Below are 18,513 nucleotides of genomic sequence, written 5' to 3' on the forward strand. Positions count from 1 at the left end.
TCATGTCTCTCCCTCATCCCTTCTACACTACAAACCTGTTGGAGGCAGGGAATGTGTCTGTTCATTGCTCTGTTGTTCCCTCCCAAGCGTTTAGTATTCATTCAGTCGTATTTAATGAGCGCTTACTGTGTGCAGAGCACTGTACTAAGCGCTTGTACAATGCTCTGCACCCAGGAAGTGCTCAGTAGTAATAACAATATGGTATTATAATAATGCCTGTCTAGCATTTGGAACAGTGCTTCGCTCATAGTTAAGTACTTAACAAATGCCGTTTTTGTTATTATTATAACAGCATATTATATATATATGCCAATATATAATAATAATAATAATAATAATATGATGGCATTTGTTAAGCGCTTAGTATGTGCCAAGCACTGTTCTAAGCGCTGGGGGGAATACAAGGTGATCAGGTTGTCCCATGGAGGGCTCACAGTCTTCATCCTCATTTTACAGATGAGGTAACTGAGGCACAGAGAAGTGAAGTGACTTGCCCAAAGACACCCAGCACACAAGTGGTGGAGTGGGATTAGAACCCGCGACCTCTGACTCCCACGCCTATAGTAAGTACTTGTACAATGCTCTGCACCCAGGAAGTGGTCAGTAATAATGATAATAATGGTGCTCAGTATAATAATAATTATAATAACATTATTAATGGTATTTTAATGATGCCTGTCTACTTGTTATAATAGTAATAATGATGGCATTTGTTAAGCACTTACTATGTGCCAAGCACTGTTCTAAGCACTGGGGGGATACAAGGTAATCAGGTTGTCCCACATGGGGCTCACAGTCTTCATCCCCGTTTTACAGATGGGGTAACTGAGGCCCAGAGAAGTGAAGTGACCTGCCCAAAATCACACAGCAGACAAGTGGCGGAGCCGGGATTAGAACCCATGACCTCTGATTCCCAAGCCCGTGCTCTTTCCACGCTGCCTCTAGACTGTGAGTCCGTTGTTGGATAGGGATTGTCTATCTGTTACCGAATTGTACTTTCCAAGCACTTAGTACAGTGCTCTGCACACAGTAAGCGCTCAATAAATACAATTGAATCAATGAATGAAGTATTTAAGCATTTACTATGTGCCAGGCACTGTTCTAAGCACTGTCTGATTATGGTATTTGTTAAGCACTTACCATGAGCCAGGCACTATATTAAGCGCCTGGGGTGACAAGCAAATCGAGCAGTACCGGTCCCACGTGGGGCGCACAGTCTCAATCCCCATTTTTCAGTTGAGGAAACTGAGGCATGGATGAGGGCCAGGGATGAAGAGACCATAGACGGGAAGCTCGTTGGAAGCAGGAACGTGTGTAGCAACTGTGTTGTATTGCACTATCCCAAGCGCTTAGTTCAGTGCTCTGCATACAGTAAGCGCTCAATAAATATCACTGATTGATTGAGGGGGATACCGGCATTTCCCTTCTAGACAGGAAGCTCGTGGTGAGCAGGGATGTGTCCACCAATTTGTTGGGTTTTTTTTTAAGAGCTTACTGTGCGCCAAGCACTGTTCTAAGCACTAAGGTATATACAAGTTAATCAGGTTGTCCCACATGGGGCTCACAGTCTTAGTCCCCATTTTACAGATGAGGGAACTGAGGCACAGAGAAGTTAAGTGACTTGCCCAAAGTCACACAGCTATGGCAGAGGTGCATCGCACTCTCCCGAGTGCTTAGTACAGTGCTTTGCATACCAGAAGCGCTCATTAATTATCGAGTGATTGAGGGGGATCCTGGCATTTCCCCTGTAGGTGGGAAGGTCGTTGTGGGTCTACCAGCTGTTGTATTGCAGTCTCCCAAGCGCTTAGTACAGTGCTGTGCGCACGGTGAGCACTTGTACTTCCCAAGCGCTTAGTACAGTGCTCTGCACACAGTAAGTGCTCAATAAATACAATTGATTGATTGATTACTCTATTTTTACTTCTATTTATTTTATTTTGTTATTATGTTTTGTTGTCTGTCTCCCCCTTCTAGACTGTGAGCCCACTGTTGGGTAGGGACCGTCTCTATATGTTGCCAACTTGTACTTCCCAAGCGCTTAGTACAGTGCTCTGCACACAGTAAGCGCTCAATAAATGCGATTGATTCAGTAAATACCATTGATTGATTGCATGGAGAGAAGAAATGCCATGGTCCTTGTACTCACTTCTGTCTCAGAACCAAACCTTCTTCCTCTCAGGTCCGCCCGCCTCCGGTGCGGTTGCTAGCCCAACCACTCAAATCGAAAGTCCGGGTAATTCGGCATAAACAAGATTTTTTTACTTGAATTCTCCAGATCTCAATTATAGTAATTTTGGATTCTGGATTTCTTTGGCCGTGAACACTTGGCCTTTTACATGGAGCTCTAGATGGGAGGAATAAGGAAAAAAACCTGGATTTCCTGGATTTCTTTGGCAGTGAACACTTGGCCTTTTACATGTAGTTCTAGATGGGAGGAATAAGGAAAAAAGACTGGATTTACAGCGAGTTTAGAAAAGTACAATAGGGTTAAGAAAGAAAGGGTTTTGGGAGACAGGATGCCTAGGTGGAGCAAGGGGAAGGAAACTCAGATTTATGTGGGTGGCGATGAGAATAGGATTAGATATTGTGCAGTGTATTATCAAGACTCCTGGAACTCAGAAGTGAGAAAAACCACACTTAGCATATCAGTAAAACGATCCTTTTTTATAAATATTTTTCTGAACAGAAATGCAGGGATGAAATTGGGTCAGTGCCCTGACATGGATCGGCACACCTCTGGATCCTACTGCTTAATGTTGATGAAGTTGAAATTGGGCAGCGATTTTATATTCAGGCTCTCAGTGTTCGTCTCAAAGCTCATCTGGCTTTGAGGTAATTTAATCAGGTATTTAATCAGAATATATCAGGAAGCACTTACAATGAGATAAGTAACTACATTAAACATTGGCTGCCTATTCAGTTTTGGGTCGTGATCCATTTTCTTTTTCCGAATTATTGCTTCCATGGGGTTGGTTAATTTGCACCTCGGTCAAAAAGGTTCTTTTACATGAAAAGTGGACAAATATAAATGAATCTGTGCTTTGTTTCCCTGAAAGCTGAAATTGCTAAAAGAGATCAAAGGCATAAATCATGTGCTCTTAGCCTTTGGGGGAAAATGAAACTAGAAATGGCCACAGGTTTTTTTTTTCTTATTCGTGGAGTGCTTACACATCACTTATCTCATTTTGTCTCCACAACGTCCCAGTAAAGTTGGGAGAGTCAGTCATTATTGCCCCCATTTTATCAATCAACGATATTTAATGAGAGTTTACTATGTGCAGAGCACTTTACTAAGTGCTTGGGTGAGTACAGTACTACATAAGGCAGAGATGACAGACGAGTTCCCTGCCCACAAGGAGCCTACATTCTAGAGGAAGACACAGACGTTAAAATAAGTTTTAATTAAAATAAATTTTACCGATGAGGAAGTGGAGACCCAGAGAGGTGGAGTAACTTGCCCAAGGCATTCCGGTAAACCAATGACAGAACTGAAACTAGAACCCAGAACCCTCAACCCCAACCCATTTTTAGTGATTTTGTCTTTAACTCTCGGTTCAGAATGTGACTCCCATAAAAGCAAATGCATTTTAAAAACTCTTTGCATCTAGTTTTTTTCAGAAACCTGAAAAATGTCTGGCTTCCTCGAGAGCCTGCGTTGCTCAGAATGCATTGATTGGGGAGAAAAACGCAACACCATCGCTTCTGTGGCCGCTGGAGTTCTGGTAGGTGTCCTTTTCAGATTTCGGGGCAGGCGTTTGTATCGAAATGAAGCGGTTAGCCATGGGTTTATGTAATGAGACTTCTGCTTTGAAATTGTGGTGCCATAATTGTGGTATTTGTTAAGTGCTTATTATGTGTCAAGGACTGTTCTAAGCACTGGGGTAGATACAGGATCATCAGGTCCCACATGGGGCTCACAATCTAAGTAGGAGGGAGAACCGGTATTGAATCCCCATTTAGCAAATGAGGGAACTGAGGCCCAGAGAAGTGAAGTGACTTATCCAGGGTCTCGCATCAGGCAAGTGCCAGAGCTGGGATTTAGGTCCTCAGCCTCCCGGGCCATGACAACGTACTGTGAGGACCTCGAGGGAAGAGATTGCGTCTTTTTCTTCTGCTGTATGTTCCCAAGCATCCTGTACAATGCCCTGCCCTCAGCAGCGCTCAACAAGTGGTATGGATGACGATAATGATAACGACAACAAGTGGTAGCAAAAGCAACAGTCTTTTGTTTGTCAGTGCCCTTTTGAGGGTTAAGAGCTTTTTATCTGTTCAGGCTTTGAAATAAATTTTGAACACGCAATCTCTAATTCATAAAAAAGAGTTGCATTGTTCCATCGTGGGTTTACGTGCAGCATGTTGCCGGGTGTAGCCTTTTGAGTAAGTTTTCAGAGACTGTTCAAAGAGCAGTCTGTCAAAACCTGTCAAGAAACAACGGTCACCTTTTTGCATAGCCCAGAGTTAGCGCCTCGGTTTCATTAAACAATCTTATTTCTCGAAAGTAATTCACGGGGTGGAACCCTAAGCAAATCGGCAAAGACCTCAAGACCTCATCTTTTTGCTCCGTGACTTTTAAGTGCCAATGACTCTGATGTTGTTGGGTAAATAATGAAAATTGAAAATGTTCATTTGAATCTTGCCATCTGTTCAAGTACTTTTGATAAATGTAGTCTGTTTCCCAAAGAATAATTAAAAACTCCTGCACCGTTAATGTTTTGCACTCCAAATATATCAGCTTTAAATTTGTCACTGAAACTAGAATTACTGCCTTCTGACAAAAGGGAAACTAATTTGGGCCCCTGAAAAATGTTTGTCACTCATCAGCATGTGCTGTAAATGTACTTAAAATCTGAAAACATAGTAGAAACAATCTGAAAAGAAATAATATTTTTATAATTTATTCAGTGTGTCTCTACGGTGTTTTTTTATTTTTTTTGAGTCAGATTTTATTTTTCTTTCTCATCTCCCTGTGGTGATTGCACCCAAAATGCAGTAAATCTTAGATTTCGGTTTGTGCAGGCCGAGCAGAAAAGGTTTTATTTTAAAAATCACCCAAGTGTTATATTGTTAAAGGGCACGATTATAGAATATTTTATTTTGTTTCATCTTCCTACTCCCTGGTCTCCCTTCCCCCCAGCCCCTCCACAGAAAAACCCCAAACCGTTAAGTTCTATAGGGAGATAAGCCATGAGACTGGAAAAGGAGAGATAAGATTCCAGGGAAGCACTAAATAGTTGTTAGTAATGATAAGGGAGTATTGCAAGCACCTTCTTACTTGTCTTTCTAAGGTTGGGAATGTGCTTTACTGCTGGGGTATTTATTGAGTACCTTCAATGGGCTTTTCACTTTCCCTTTTGTCCTTTGTTCCTCCAAAAGGAAAAAAAGCCTTGTAGAGGTGAATGAATTTGAGAAATAATGATAATGTGCTACAATTTGGCTGGGGCAGTGGTAAGGAGAAGTGTTTACTTTTGTAATTTCCTGTTTGAAAAAGAAGAGAAACCTCATGAGCCCCATGTGGGACAGGGACTGTGTCTAACCCGATTTGCTTATATCTGCCCCAGCGCTTAGAACACTGCTGGGTGCATAGTAAGTGCTTAACAAGTACCACAATAATTATTATTATTATGAGATGTTAATTGTGTGATTTGCCTGGGTTGAAAAATGAAAAAGGTTTACATTATTCAGCTCAATTGCTCTCGCGGCCAGATGACTAGACCAGTAATTTTTCAGTGTATGTTTACACTCAGAAACCACCAAGGACTTTGTAGAAGAAAACAAATCGGGAATTTTCAAAAAGTTAAACATGCCACTCAGAGATTCTGTAATATTTATTCTATAAGGACCTAGTCTTGCCATGGTAAAAGTGAGCCAAAGTAGAAACAGCATGGCTTAGTGGAAAGAGCACAGGCCTGGGCGTCAGAGGGCCAGGGTTCTAATCCCAGCCCTGCCATTTGCCTGCTGTGTGAGCTTGGGCAAGTCACTTCACTTTTCTGGGCCTCAGTTTCCTCATCTGTATAATGGGGATTAAGACCGTGAGCCCCAGATAAGACAGGGACTGTGTCCAGCCTGATTATCTTATATCTACCCTAGCACATACATGTGCCTGGCACAGGGTAAGTGCTTAACAAATACAATTCTTATTGTTGTTGTTCTTGTTACTATTATTATTATTGTCAATAATAATAAGTAATTTAGAGTGCTTTTTAATTAGATTGTATTCTCAGCCAATTAAGTTACCCAAACTCAGTTTCACCCACTGCCACAGCTCAGACTCTTGGGCAACAGGCCTGTTCTGGAACAAACACCGATCCCAAAATAAATGCCGAAAGACGTTTGCCCGTGGCACTTTTTAATGAAGTTTTGGCGGGTTTGGGGGTTTTCTTATTCTGGCTTGAGGTTTTTAAAATAGTCTTCCCTGAGGGTTCGTTGGCAAATTGTCCCTTTCCATCCCCTCTTAACAGGTTCCATGTTACTCTTCTGTCTTTCTGGCTGCTTTTCTCACATCTGTTGCCCCTGAAGAGGGTCTGGCAGAAGTTTCCTTTGTGACCAAAGCCAGCGTGGTGTGATAAAATGCAGTGGGATGGTCCAGACTCTCCTCAAAGGCCGTACCTCCTCTAGCAGCTCCTGGCCAGGCCACTGGAATGCCGAGGCACTTCTGGCCCTTTCTCTCACCATCTGATGGTCTCTTTCATCATCAATCGTATTTACTGAGCGCTTACTATGTGCAGAGCACTGTACTAAGCACTTGGGAAGTACAAATTGGCAACATATAGAGACAGTCCCTACCCAACAGTGGGCTCACAGTCTAAAAGGTTGAAAGAGACGGCTGGGAGATGGCAGAGGTGTGGCACCCAGCAGGGCGCCGGCCTCATTGAGGGCGAAATACTTCTTCAGGAAGATGGGAGGGGGAACATGCCCAGAGTGCCTTATTTTGACATCCCTGATTGTAATAATAATTATAATGGCATTTGTTAAGAGCTTACTATGTGCAAAGCACTGTTCTAAGCGCTAGGGAGGATACAAGGTGATCAGGTTGTCCCACGTGGGGCTCACAGTCTTAATCCCCATTTTACAGATGAGGGAACTGAAGCTCAGAGAAGTTAAGTGACTTGCCCAAAGTCACCCAGCTGACAATTGGCGGAGCTGGGATTTGAACCCACGACCTCTGACTCCCAAACCCGTGCTCTTTCCACTGAGCCAAGCTGCTTCTCTATTGCTGGCAGATTTTGTTCACCAGCAGGCTGATGGATGGATGGCAGAGGGCAGTTAAGCAGGAGTTGATGCGGTTTTGCCCTTTCCGGCCCATGTTGTGTCCATCTTTGACCGACCGAGCCCTCGAGGCCCTTTTAGTGACCCCTCAGGAGGCCGGGGAGGGGGTACAGGCTCCCTCTGGCCTCTCCCTTTCTCTCTCTCTTGTCTTTTGTTAATGGCATTTGTTCAGCATGCACAGTGTGCGAGGCACAGTGCTAAGCGCTGAGGCAAATACAAGCTTATCAGGTGGGACACATTTCCTGTCCCAGACGGGGCTCACATTCTTAATCCCGATTTTACAGATGAGGCAACTGAAGCCCAGGGAAGTGAAGCGACTTGCCTGAGGTCCCACAGCAGACAAGTGGTGGGGACGGGATTAGAACCCAGATCCTTCAGACTCCCAGGCCCGGTCTCTAGCCACCAGGCCAATCTGCTTCCTGGCAGCCACCGTCTCTTTCGGGCCGGAAGGGAAAACAGCTACCCACGGCTTCACTGCGAGCAGAATCGCAAGGAATGTGGGCTCGGGGTGGCCCATTCTCCTCCCCACCCAACCCCACCAGAGCCATTGGCTTAGTGGAAAGAGCCCGGGCTTTGGAGTCAGAGGTCATGGGTTCAAATACCGAACCTGCCAACTGTCAGCCGTGTGACTTTGGGCAAGTCATTTAACTTTCTGTGCCTGTTACCTCATCTGTAAAATGGAGATTAAAACTGTGAGCCCCCCGTGGGACAACCTGATTACCTTGTAACATCCCCAGCGCTTAGAACAGTGCTTTGTGCATTGTAAGCGCTTAACAAATACCATTATTATTATTATTATTATGGGTAGTGGGTGGAAATTGGCGCCACACGATTCACCTTCAAAGCGCTTAGTACAGTGCTCTGCACACAGTAAGCGCTCAATAAATACGATTGATGATGATCACCCACCGGGACAGAAGGTCACCTAGGATGTCTCCACGTGACACTGATATGTTGCTGCTCTGTCTGCAGTTCTTCACAGGCTGGTGGATCATCATCGATGCCGCCATTATTTATCCCACCATGGAGGAATTCAACCACTCGTACCATGCCTGTGGAGTCATAGCCACCATAGCTTTCCTCATGTAAGCATTTCTTATTAACAGCTCCTTAATAATAATAACAATGGTATTGATGTTTTGATGCCTGTCTTCCCCCTTCCAGACTGTGAGCCCGCAATGGGCAGGGATTGTCTCTATTTGTTGCCGAATTGTACTTTCCAAGTGCTTAGTACAGTGCTCTGCACACAGTAAGCGCTCAATAGATATGATTGAATGAATGAATATTTCTTTTTTAAACTGTGAGCCCACTGTTGGGTAGGGACTGTCTCTATATGTTGCCAACTTGTACTTCCCAAGCGCTTAGTACAGTGCTCTGCACACAGTAAGCGCTCAATAAATACGATTGATTGATTGATCAAGCACTTACTAGGTGCCAGGCCCTGTACTAAGCACTGAGGAGGATAGACGCAAATCAGGTTGGACACAGTGTCTGTCCCACGTGGGGCTCACGGTCTCAATCCCCATTTTACAGATGAGGCCCCAGAGAAGTAAAGCGACTTTCCCAAGGTCACACAGCAGACAAGGGGAGGAGCCAGGATTAGAACCCATGTCCTTCCCACTCCCAGGCCCGTGCTCTAGCCATTAGGCCACACTTCTATATAAGAGGTGTGGGGAGAGCAGCCTCACCCAGACAGAGGTTGGCCTGTAAGAATAATGCCAATACCAAAATCCCTCTCCCTTCTTCCGTAAAGACAAGCCCCCCGAGTTCTGATCTCGATCCTTGGCCCTCGGTGAACCCCATCATTTTCAAAATGCATGTCGGAAATTAAAGTGTCCTCTGTTCCAAACTTGTTCCCGATGAGAAGACGTTCCTTCCCGTGACGGTTAAAGCCACTCAGGCGGGGTTTATCCCATCACCGGGGGCCGGGGAGAATTAATCAATCAATCAATCAATCAATCAATCGTATTTATTGAGCGCTTACTATGTGCAGAGCACTGTACTAAGCGCTTGGGAAGTACAAATTGGCATTAAGCAAAGCAAGGTAAGATGTGAACCAGATCGAGCATCCAGTATGTGGGAAACTGGGACGCTGCATTCTCACAGTGTCAGGCGCCCACGCTTGGCTACTTCTCTGTTGAGTGGCCTTGGGCAAGTCACTTCACTTCTCAGGGCCTCAGTTTCCTCATCTATAAAATGGACCGAGTCTGTAAGCCCCATGCAGGGCAGCGATGTGTCCAACCTGATTTGCTGGTATCCACCCAAGCACTTAGTGCAGTGTTTGGTACACACTAAGCGCTTAACAAATACCACAATTATTATTATTACGTGCTTAACAAATACCACAGTTATTATCGTTATTAACTGAGTGATGGCATGCGGTCGGAGAAATCCATAACCCACCACATGTGATGTCTGCTTGGTTCCCACAGGATTAACGCAGTATCCAATGGCCAGGTCCGAGGGGATAGCTACAGCGAAGGATGCCTGGGCCAAACCGGTAATCACCCCCCCCAAATCTTCAGTCGGGTTCCCCTGTCTGTAAATGAGGATTCATTCATTCAGTCGTATTTATTGAGCGCTTACTGTGTGCAGAGCACCATACTAAGCACTTAAAAGCATCGAATTCCTCAATGCCAACTCTCTCCTCAACCCCCTCCAATCTGGCTTCCGTCCCCTACATTCCACCGAAACTGCCCTCTCAAAGGTCACCAATGACCTCCTGCTTGCCAAATCCAACGGCTCCTACTCTGTCCTAATCCTCCTCGACCTCTCAGCTGCCTTCGACACTGTGGACCACCCCCTTCTCCTCAGCACGCTATCCAACCTTGGCTTCACAGACTCCGTCCTCTCCTGGTTCTCCTCTTATCTCTCCGGCCGTTCATTCTCAGTGTCTTTTGCGGGCTCCTCCTCCCCCTCCCATCCCCTTACTGTAGGGGTTCCTCAAGGGTCAGTTCTTGGTCCCCTTCTGTTCTCGATCTACACTCACTTCCTTGGGGAACTCATTCTCTCCCACGGCTTCAACTGTCATCTCTACGCTGATGACACCCAAATCTACATCTCTGCCCCTGCTCTCTCTCCCTCCCTTCAGGCTCGTGTCTCCTCCTGCCTTCAAGACATCTCCATCTGGATGTCTGCCCGCCATCTAAAACTCAATATGTCCAAGACTGAACTCCTTATCTTCCCTCCCAAACCCTGCCCTCTCCCTGACTTTCCCATCACTGTAGATGGCACTACCATCCTTTCCGTCTCACAAGCCTGCAACCTTGGTGTCATCCTCGACTCCGATCTCTCGTTCACCCCTCACATCCAATCCGTCACCAAAACCAGCTGGTTTCATCTCCGCAACATTGCCAAGATCCGCCCTTTCCTCTCCATCCAAACCGCTACCCTGCTGGTTGAATCTCTCATCCTGTCCCAACTGGATTACTGCATCAGCCTCCTCTCTGATCTCCCATCCTCCTGTCTCTCCCCACTTCAATCTATACTTCACACTGCTGCCCGGATCATTTTTGTGCAGCATCTTACTCCCCTCCTCAGAAATCTCCAGTGGCTACCAGTCAACCTACGCATCAGGCAAAAACTCCTCACTCGCGGCTTCAAGGCTCTCCATCACCTCGCCCCCTCCTACCTCACCTCCCTTCTTTCCTTCTCCAGCCCAGCCCGCACCCTCCGCTCCTCTGCCACTCACCTCCTCACTGTGCCTCGTTCTCTCCCGTCCCGCCGTCGACCCCCAGCCCATGTCCACCCCCTGGCCTGGAATGCCCTCCCTCTGCCCATCCGCCAAGCTCGCTCTCTTCCTCCCTTCAAAGCCCTGCTGAGAGCTCATCTCCTCCAGAAGGCCTTCCCAGACTGAGCCCCCTCCTTCCTCTCCCCCTCCCCCCGCCCTACCTCCTTCTCCTCCCCACAGCAGATTTATTACTCTATTTTACTTGTACATATTTACTATTCTATTTATTTTATTTTGTTAATGTGTTTTGCTGTCTGTCTCCCCCATCTAGACTGTGAGCCCAATGTTGGGTAGGGACCGTCTCTATATGTTGCCGACTTGTACTTCCCAAGCGCTTAGTACAGTGCTGTGCACACAGTAAGCGCTCAATAAATACAATTGAATGAATGAATGAGTAAACGGAGGACAACTCCGTGGTCCTGAGGAAACCATCCACGATGTAGACCCAGCCTTTTTCCCCATTTCGTCCACTTCACTGCCACTAGCATTCTGGGCCACACATTTCCTAAAGCTCGGGGGATGCACCCCGGAAAATGAGGAACCTCCAGATGGTGGAAAGCAGGAAACTTGGGGGGAAATTTGGGTTGCTCTTAGTTGGAGGTAACTCAGACGTTTGGAAAGAGCTTATAAGACTCTGCACGTCAAGTGCCCTGGAAATCTGGGGAAAGATTTTTGCCCTGTTTTATTTCTTTACAGTTGCTTCTACTGTTCATTTGTCCCTAAAAGCCCCTAAGTGTACAGTGACCATTTATTCGTGCATTCAGTCGTATTAATTGAGTGCTTACCATGTGCACAGCACTGTACTAAGTGCTTGGGAGAGTACAGTCTAACAATATAGCAGACACATTCCCTGCCCACAGCGTGCTTATGTTCTAGAAGGGGAGACAGACATCAATAGAAAGAAAGACATGAGAGATATGGACATAAGTGCTGTGGGGTCGGGGGTTGGGGGTTGAATAAAGGGAGCCAGTCAGGGCGATGCAGAAGGGAGTGGGAGAAGAGGAAAGGAGGGCTTAGTTAAGGGAGGCCTCTTGGAGGTGAACGTTTAACCAACATCGATCAATCAATCGTATTTATTGAGCCCTTACCGTGTGCAGCTTACTTGCCAGTGATCATATAGTGATTAAAAGCTGCTGGCTTTGTCCAAGTGTCATGTCATGATTTTTTGAACGGCTCTGATAACCGCAGGCGGCAGGTTGAATAAGCGGAGCTTTGCAGTAAATGTGTCGAAACGGTTTATGCCTCAGTTCGATGCTAAATTTCCTGATGAATGGCTCCATTTGAACCTTAGTGTTGTACATGTCGGGCCCAAAGCCAGAGACGAAGCATACATTAATAATATCAGATCCTCTGGGGCCTCATTAGGCAGTGTTTTTTATTACACTATTGTGCAAATTAAGTCGGGAAACTTATTCGCCTCAGAATTCATTTTAGGTAGCCGGACGACTCTGTTCTGCTACATAATGAAGCGGAGCGATCGTTCATAAATATTATATAGACGTGATTTGAAAGTTGCTGCCTTCATCTGTTAGCCTAATTGGAATGGAATGTTTTTAGAGCCCACCAGGAATCTGCCTTTCCTAAAAGTAGAAGAGGACCGGTTTTGAGATTCCTCTATCATCACATACGGATTTGTTTATCAAACCAGTGGTATTTATTGAACGCTTACTTTGGGCAGAGCACTGTTCTTAGCACTTGGGAAAGTAGGAGCTGGCAGTCTAGAGGGGGAGGCAAACGATATAAATTGTGGATGTGGACGTAAGTGCTGTGGAGCTCATTCATTGTCGTATTTATTGAGCGCTTACTGTGTGCAGAGCACTGTACTAAGTGCTTGGAAGAGTACAATATAACAATAAAAAGACACATTCCCTGCCCCAAATGAGCTTACCTTCTGGAGGCTGAGGGTGGGGTGAATAACGGGTGTAATTCCAAGTGAGGGGGGGATGCGTCTCTGTTGAGTTTGGAAAATTGTAACTTGTGGGGAGTTTATCAGGAAGGGAGGGAGGGAGACAGAAAATATCCCATCCACAAGGATTTGAGTAAATTCTTGGAGGAGAAATCCACTAAGGTCCAATTAGGGGCAAGTGTTAGGTCAAGAATGTTTGATTTTTCAGGTGACAGGCTCATAGTCCACAGAGGTCAAAAGTTGATAATAACAAATGTGGTATTAAGCACTTACTGTGTGTCAGGCACTGTAGTAAACGCTGGGGTAGATACAAGCTAATGGGGTCGGACACAGTCCCTGCCCAACATGGGGCTCATAGTCTCAATCCCCATTTTACAGATGAGATAACTGAGGGCCAGAGAAGTGAAGTGACTTGCCCAAGGTCACACAGCAGACAAGTGGCAGAGTCAGGATTAGAACCCAGGTCCTCCCGGGCCCATTCTCTATCCACTAGCCCATACTGTTTCCACCCCCACATTTAAGGACTGAAAGGCACGTGCTAGCCTTCCAGTTGGCCTCGGCCACTGGCAGAAACAGAAAATTGGGCTCAGTGGTTAATAATGATGGCATTTGTTAAGCACTTATTATGTGCAAAGCACTGTTCTAAGTGCTGGGGAGGATACAAGGTGATCAGGTTGTCCCACATGGAGCTCACCGTTTTAATCCCCATTTTGCAGATGAGGGAACTGAGGCACAGAGACATGAAGTGACTTGCCCAAAGTCACACAGCTGACAATTGGCGGAGCCGGGATTTGAGCCCAGGACCTCTGACTCCCAAGCCCGTGCTCTTTCCATTGAGCCACGCTGCTCCTGATTCCCTTATGTAGGAGAATTGTACATTTTGCCGCTTATCCCACTAGCACTATGTCCAAATTGATCGTTTCTAAATAAGGGAAAGGTGAGTTTGAGGGATTTGAAGTATGTCTCGGAATTCATAGGCAAACAGGGCTGACTGACGTAGAAAATATCATCCGCATGTATTTAGATACTTTGGTATATTCCTAGATGATGTCCATTTCTGTCTCCGGTGCATGTTGGTTAAAAAAATTCGGTTGCCATTTGTGATCAGAAGCAAGAAATATACTACTTTTTTTTTTTAAGGTGCTCGCATCTGGCTCTTCGTTGGTTTTATGCTCGCCTTTGGCTCCCTCATAGCATCCATGTGGATTCTCTTTGGCGGCTATGTCGTTAAAGGTAAACAAAAGCCCACTTCTGGAGATGGTTGGAAGCAGTGTGGCCTAATGAATAGAACCCGGGCCTAGGAGTCAAAAGGCCCTGGGTTCTAATCCCGACTCCGCCACTTGATTGCCGTGTGGCCTCGGATATGTCTCTTCACTTCTTTGTGCTTCAGATCCCTCTTCTGTACAATTCAGTACCTGTTCTCCCTCATGGGACCTGACGAACTTGACTCTGTACGCTAAGAACAGTGGCTGGCACACAGTAAGCGCTTAACAGCGACCACAGTTATTATGGAGTTTTTGGATAAATGGGAAAGTTCTCAGTGGGATCGCCTAGGACGACAGCACGTCCATCATTTGAAGGGCTTTTCCACCTGGCAACTTTAAGATCCCTCTCAGTGGTCATTATTATGCCTTAACTTGGAAATGGAGTTCACCTCGAAGTCAGCTGTTTTAGTCATTTCTAACCCGACAAGCTGAAAATCCCTCTGTTGTGAGGCTGGAACGCGTCATCGCGTTTGAGTCGTGCTTTTATAATTAATTGTAGTGTTTGTTACCGAGCAGCAAGCTGGGTAAAAAGCGCTGAGATAGATGCAAGATAACCAGGTCGGCTATAGCGTCTGACCCATGTGGAATTCATGATCGAAGGCAGAGGGTGAGCAGGTTTTTAACTCCCATTTTACAGATGAGGAAACCGAGGCAGGGAGAAACAGAGTGACTTGTCCGAGGTCACGCAGCAGGCAAGTGGCAGAGCCAGGATTAGAATCCAGGTTCCATTAGTCACAGGCCTGTGTTCTTTCCAATAGGCCACGCTGTTTTCTTGTCATCTCGTGAGAATGTTAATAGATGGTGACTGGAAGATTCAGATGGGTGGGGATTGATCCATGTAATAATGTTGGTATGTGTTAAGCGCTTACAATGTGCGAAGCACTGTTCTAAGCGCTTGGGGGGTTACAAGGTGATCAGGTTGTCCCACGGGGGGCTGACAGTCTTCATCCTCATTGTACAGATGAGATCACTGAGGCCCAGAGAAGTGAAGTGACTCGCCCAAAGTCACACAGCTGACAAGTGGTGGAGCCGGGATTTGAACCCATGATCTCTGACTCCAAAGCTTGTGCTCCTTCCTCTGAGCCACGCTGCTTCTCAATATAATTGGTCATTTTACATAAATATGTGTGTAAACTTTACATATAAATATATATATATATATTTTTTATGATATTTGTCAAGGGTTCACTATGTGCCAGATCCTGTACTAAGCACTGGGAGAGATACAAGCTAATCAGGTTGGACAGAGTCCGTGTCCCACGTGGGGCTCACCGTCTTAATTCCCACTTTACAGATGAGGTTAACCAAGACACAGAGAAGTGAAGTGACTTGCCCGAGGTCACACAGCGGGCAAGTAGCAGAGCTGGGATAGAACCCAGGTCTTTCTGACTCGGAAACCAGGATGAGGAACTCTAGAGGAGAGCTCGGCGGTAGAAAGGATGGGCCTGGAGAGTCAGGAATTCCGGACGGAACTCTAGCAGTTCCTGTTGGCCAGGGGTTGGGATCTTGGACAAATCACCGAACTCCTCTGTGCCTCCGTTTCCCCATCTATAAATCAATTTACTGGTTTACTGCAGGCAGAGTACAGTGCCTGGCACATTGTAAGTGCTTAAGAATTATAGTTTAATGTAATTGTTAAGGGCTTGGTAGACGCATTGCCTGCCCATGTGGAGTTTACAGTCTAGAGAGGGAGATTGACACTAGCACCAGTAAATTACGGATGATTGTAATGGTGGAGTTTAGTGCTTGCTCTCTGCCGATCACTGAACTAAACTGTCGGGGAGATAAAAAGATAATCGGGTCCCACGTCGGGGAGATAAAAAGATAATCGGGTCCCACGTGGGGTTCCCAGTATGAGTAGGAGGGAGAAGAGGAATTGAACCCCCATTTTGCCAGTGAGGGAACTGAGGCACAGAGAAGTGAAGTGATTTGTTTAGAAATCATCATCATCATCAATCGTATTTATTGAGCGCTTACTATGTGCAGAGCACTGTACTAAGCGCTTGGGAAGTACAAATTGGCAACATATAGAGACAGTCCCTACCCAACAGTGGGCTCACAGTCTAAAAGGGGGAGACAGAGAACAAAACCAAACATACTAACAGAATAAAATAAATAGAATAGATATGTACAAATAAAATAAATAAATAAATAGAGTAAAAAAAATATGTACAAACATATATACATCTATACAGGTGCTGTGGGGAAGGGAAGGAGGAAAGATGGGGGGGATGGAGAGGGGGACGAGGGGGAGAGGAAGGAAGGGGCTCAGCCTGGGAAGGCCTCCTGGAGGAGGTGAGCTCTCAGCAGGGCCTTGAAATGTACGTAGAAGTGCTGTGGGGCTGAGGGTGGGGTGACTAGCGATGTAAACTGTGTATTGCAAAACTTGCCTCTCCCTACCTTTCCTGGATGTTGTACAGATAATGAGGGCAACTGATTAGTCAGTCGTATTTGTTGAGCACTTACTGTGTGCGGAACACTGTACTAAGCAGTTGGGAGAGTACACTATAACAGTAGAACAGACCCATCCCCTGCCCACAACGAGCTTCCGGTGTAGAAGGGGAGACAGACGTTAATATAAGTAAATTACAGATAATTTAGTAAATTCAAGGTATTTTTTAATCTCATGGTAGAACAGATAACCTGGGGTTCTTTGAGTGTTAAAACCTAAATAATGTGAAGGTGCCTTTCCAGACATCTAAAAGAAATTCTTTTCCCACAGAAAAGGCAGCAGTGTACCCTGGGATTGCAGTGTTCTTCCAGAATGCATTTATCTTTTTTGGGTAAGCCCATTTTCCATTAATCATCCTTCTATTTGGCTTGTTTTTAGCGAGTCATTAGTTTTCGCAATTCTCCCCGGTATTTGAAATGGTGAACACGTTTGTCATCGTCCAAAACTCTTCAGGGTTAAAGATGTGTACCTGTCAGATGCTATTTTGCGCTATTCTCTTTGGCCTCGATGTAATCTTGGACTTACCCTTAGCCAATTTTGCTCCAAGGAAAGCAGCGTGACGTAGTGTGGATAGACCCTGGTAGTCAGGAAGACCTGGGTTCTAATCCCAGCTCTGCCACGAGGCCATGTGCGAGTCTTTTCACTTTCCTGTGCCTCAGTTTCCTCATCTGCAAAGTGGGGAGGGAGACTTGTGAGCTCCAAGCGGAACAGGGACTTTGTCCGATCCGATTAGTTTGCGCCCTTAGGACAGTGCTTGGCACATAATAAGCGCTTAACAAGCACCATTTTTTTAAAAAAAATTCCAAAGTGGAATATTTGTAGTGAGTCAACGGTAGACCGCTGTGAAAAGTGGGAGAGTAAGGTTCGGAAATGACTTTGGAGCGCTTTGAAATCGAGGCGGCCGAAAGCATCCAAAGGGACCCGCTCCCAGGTACGTGGGAGGGGCCCACACGTATCACCACGCGGCCAGAAGCGATCAAAAATGAGCCAGCAGACGTGAGGCAGAGCGGGGATTAGAACCCAGATCCTTCTGACTAGGCCTGTACTCTATCACTGAGCCACGCTGCTTCTTTTCTCCCACTTCTTGGCTCATCTTTAGAAACGGTAGAACAGCGTCTGTTCCTCATCCTTCTGAACTCAAAGACTAACATGGTGTTTTTCATTTTATCCACAGAGGATTGGTCTTTAAGTTCGGTCGCTCTGAGGACTCGTGGCAGTGAAAACTTCCGGGGAACTTCCACAGCTTAACTTTTTGGGTTCTTTTTAACTGCTCACTCCCAGTATTTTGCAATACCATTTTACGAAGTGCCGCTTTCCCGTAGAATCTTGGAAGAGAATCGAGAGCTCTGGAATGGTCGGTCTTCAGACTGGGAGAGCATCCCGTCGCTCGTCTTGTTTAAAGAAACGTTTGGCCCCGTCAGTCGAAGTGTACGTATTCAGTTGCGATTGGAGCGTAGATCATGTAAGTCATTTGTATCGCGTCACGACCTAATGTGGATTTCAACAACGAATAGTCTAGAGACGGCCCACCTTCTGCATCACATCCAAGGCCAAAACCGTGGCCGAAAGCGCTTTTAAAGATTTACCATATTTATTTAAACGCGATGTCTTCTTTGCTTGTATTAAACGCGTGGCATTTAATCGCCTCAACAAACTAGCCGTTGTCCGGAGCTCCGTTTCTCACCTTTCCGCCCCCGGGGGTTTATCTGAGGTGATCTGAAAAGTTGGTCCGGGGTTTTCCGACTGGGAAGCGGTAAGTAAACTGGAAAAGTGGTCCGAGGAACCGCCTCGGTACTGGTTAAGTGCTCACTATGGGCCAGGTGCTGTACTAAACGCTCGGATGGATACAAGCAAATCAGGTTGTATCCGTCCCACGTGGGAATTGCAGGCTCCG

The 18,513-nt window shown here is 45.9% G+C and overlaps 1 protein-coding gene across 1 annotated transcript; it reads left to right on the forward strand.

The window, feature by feature from the left end:
* Positions 1 to 524: 524 nt before the first annotated feature.
* TMEM50A (transmembrane protein 50A) lies at positions 525 to 18,276 on the forward strand. The gene is made up of 7 exons (XM_038758117.1): positions 525 to 563; positions 3,609 to 3,722; positions 8,239 to 8,351; positions 9,699 to 9,766; positions 14,043 to 14,135; positions 16,890 to 16,950; positions 17,794 to 18,276. The coding sequence occupies exons 2-7, from the start codon at positions 3,630 to 3,632 to the stop codon at positions 17,837 to 17,839; spliced, it is 474 nt and encodes a 157-aa protein (XP_038614045.1). The 5' UTR covers positions 525 to 563; positions 3,609 to 3,629; the 3' UTR covers positions 17,840 to 18,276.
* Positions 18,277 to 18,513: the final 237 nt, after the last annotated feature.

This window comes from Tachyglossus aculeatus, chromosome 16, assembly GCF_015852505.1.
Source record: "Tachyglossus aculeatus isolate mTacAcu1 chromosome 16, mTacAcu1.pri, whole genome shotgun sequence".
NCBI classification, from domain to species: Eukaryota; Metazoa; Chordata; class Mammalia; order Monotremata; family Tachyglossidae; genus Tachyglossus; species Tachyglossus aculeatus.

What these genes read in the sequence shown, in the direction of transcription:
- TMEM50A (XM_038758117.1), top strand. Translation starts at nt 3,630, where the DNA reads ATGTCTGGCTTCCTCGAGAGCCTGCGTTGCTCAGAATGCATTGATTGG. An exon ending in CTGTGGCCGCTGGAGTTCTG is followed by an intron (nt 3,723 to 8,238) that starts GTAGGTGTCCTT and finishes CTCTGTCTGCAG; the next exon opens with TTCTTCACAGGCTGGTGGAT. An exon ending in AGGATGCCTGGGCCAAACCG is followed by an intron (nt 9,767 to 14,042) that starts GTAATCACCCCC and finishes TTTTTTTTTAAG; the next exon opens with GTGCTCGCATCTGGCTCTTC.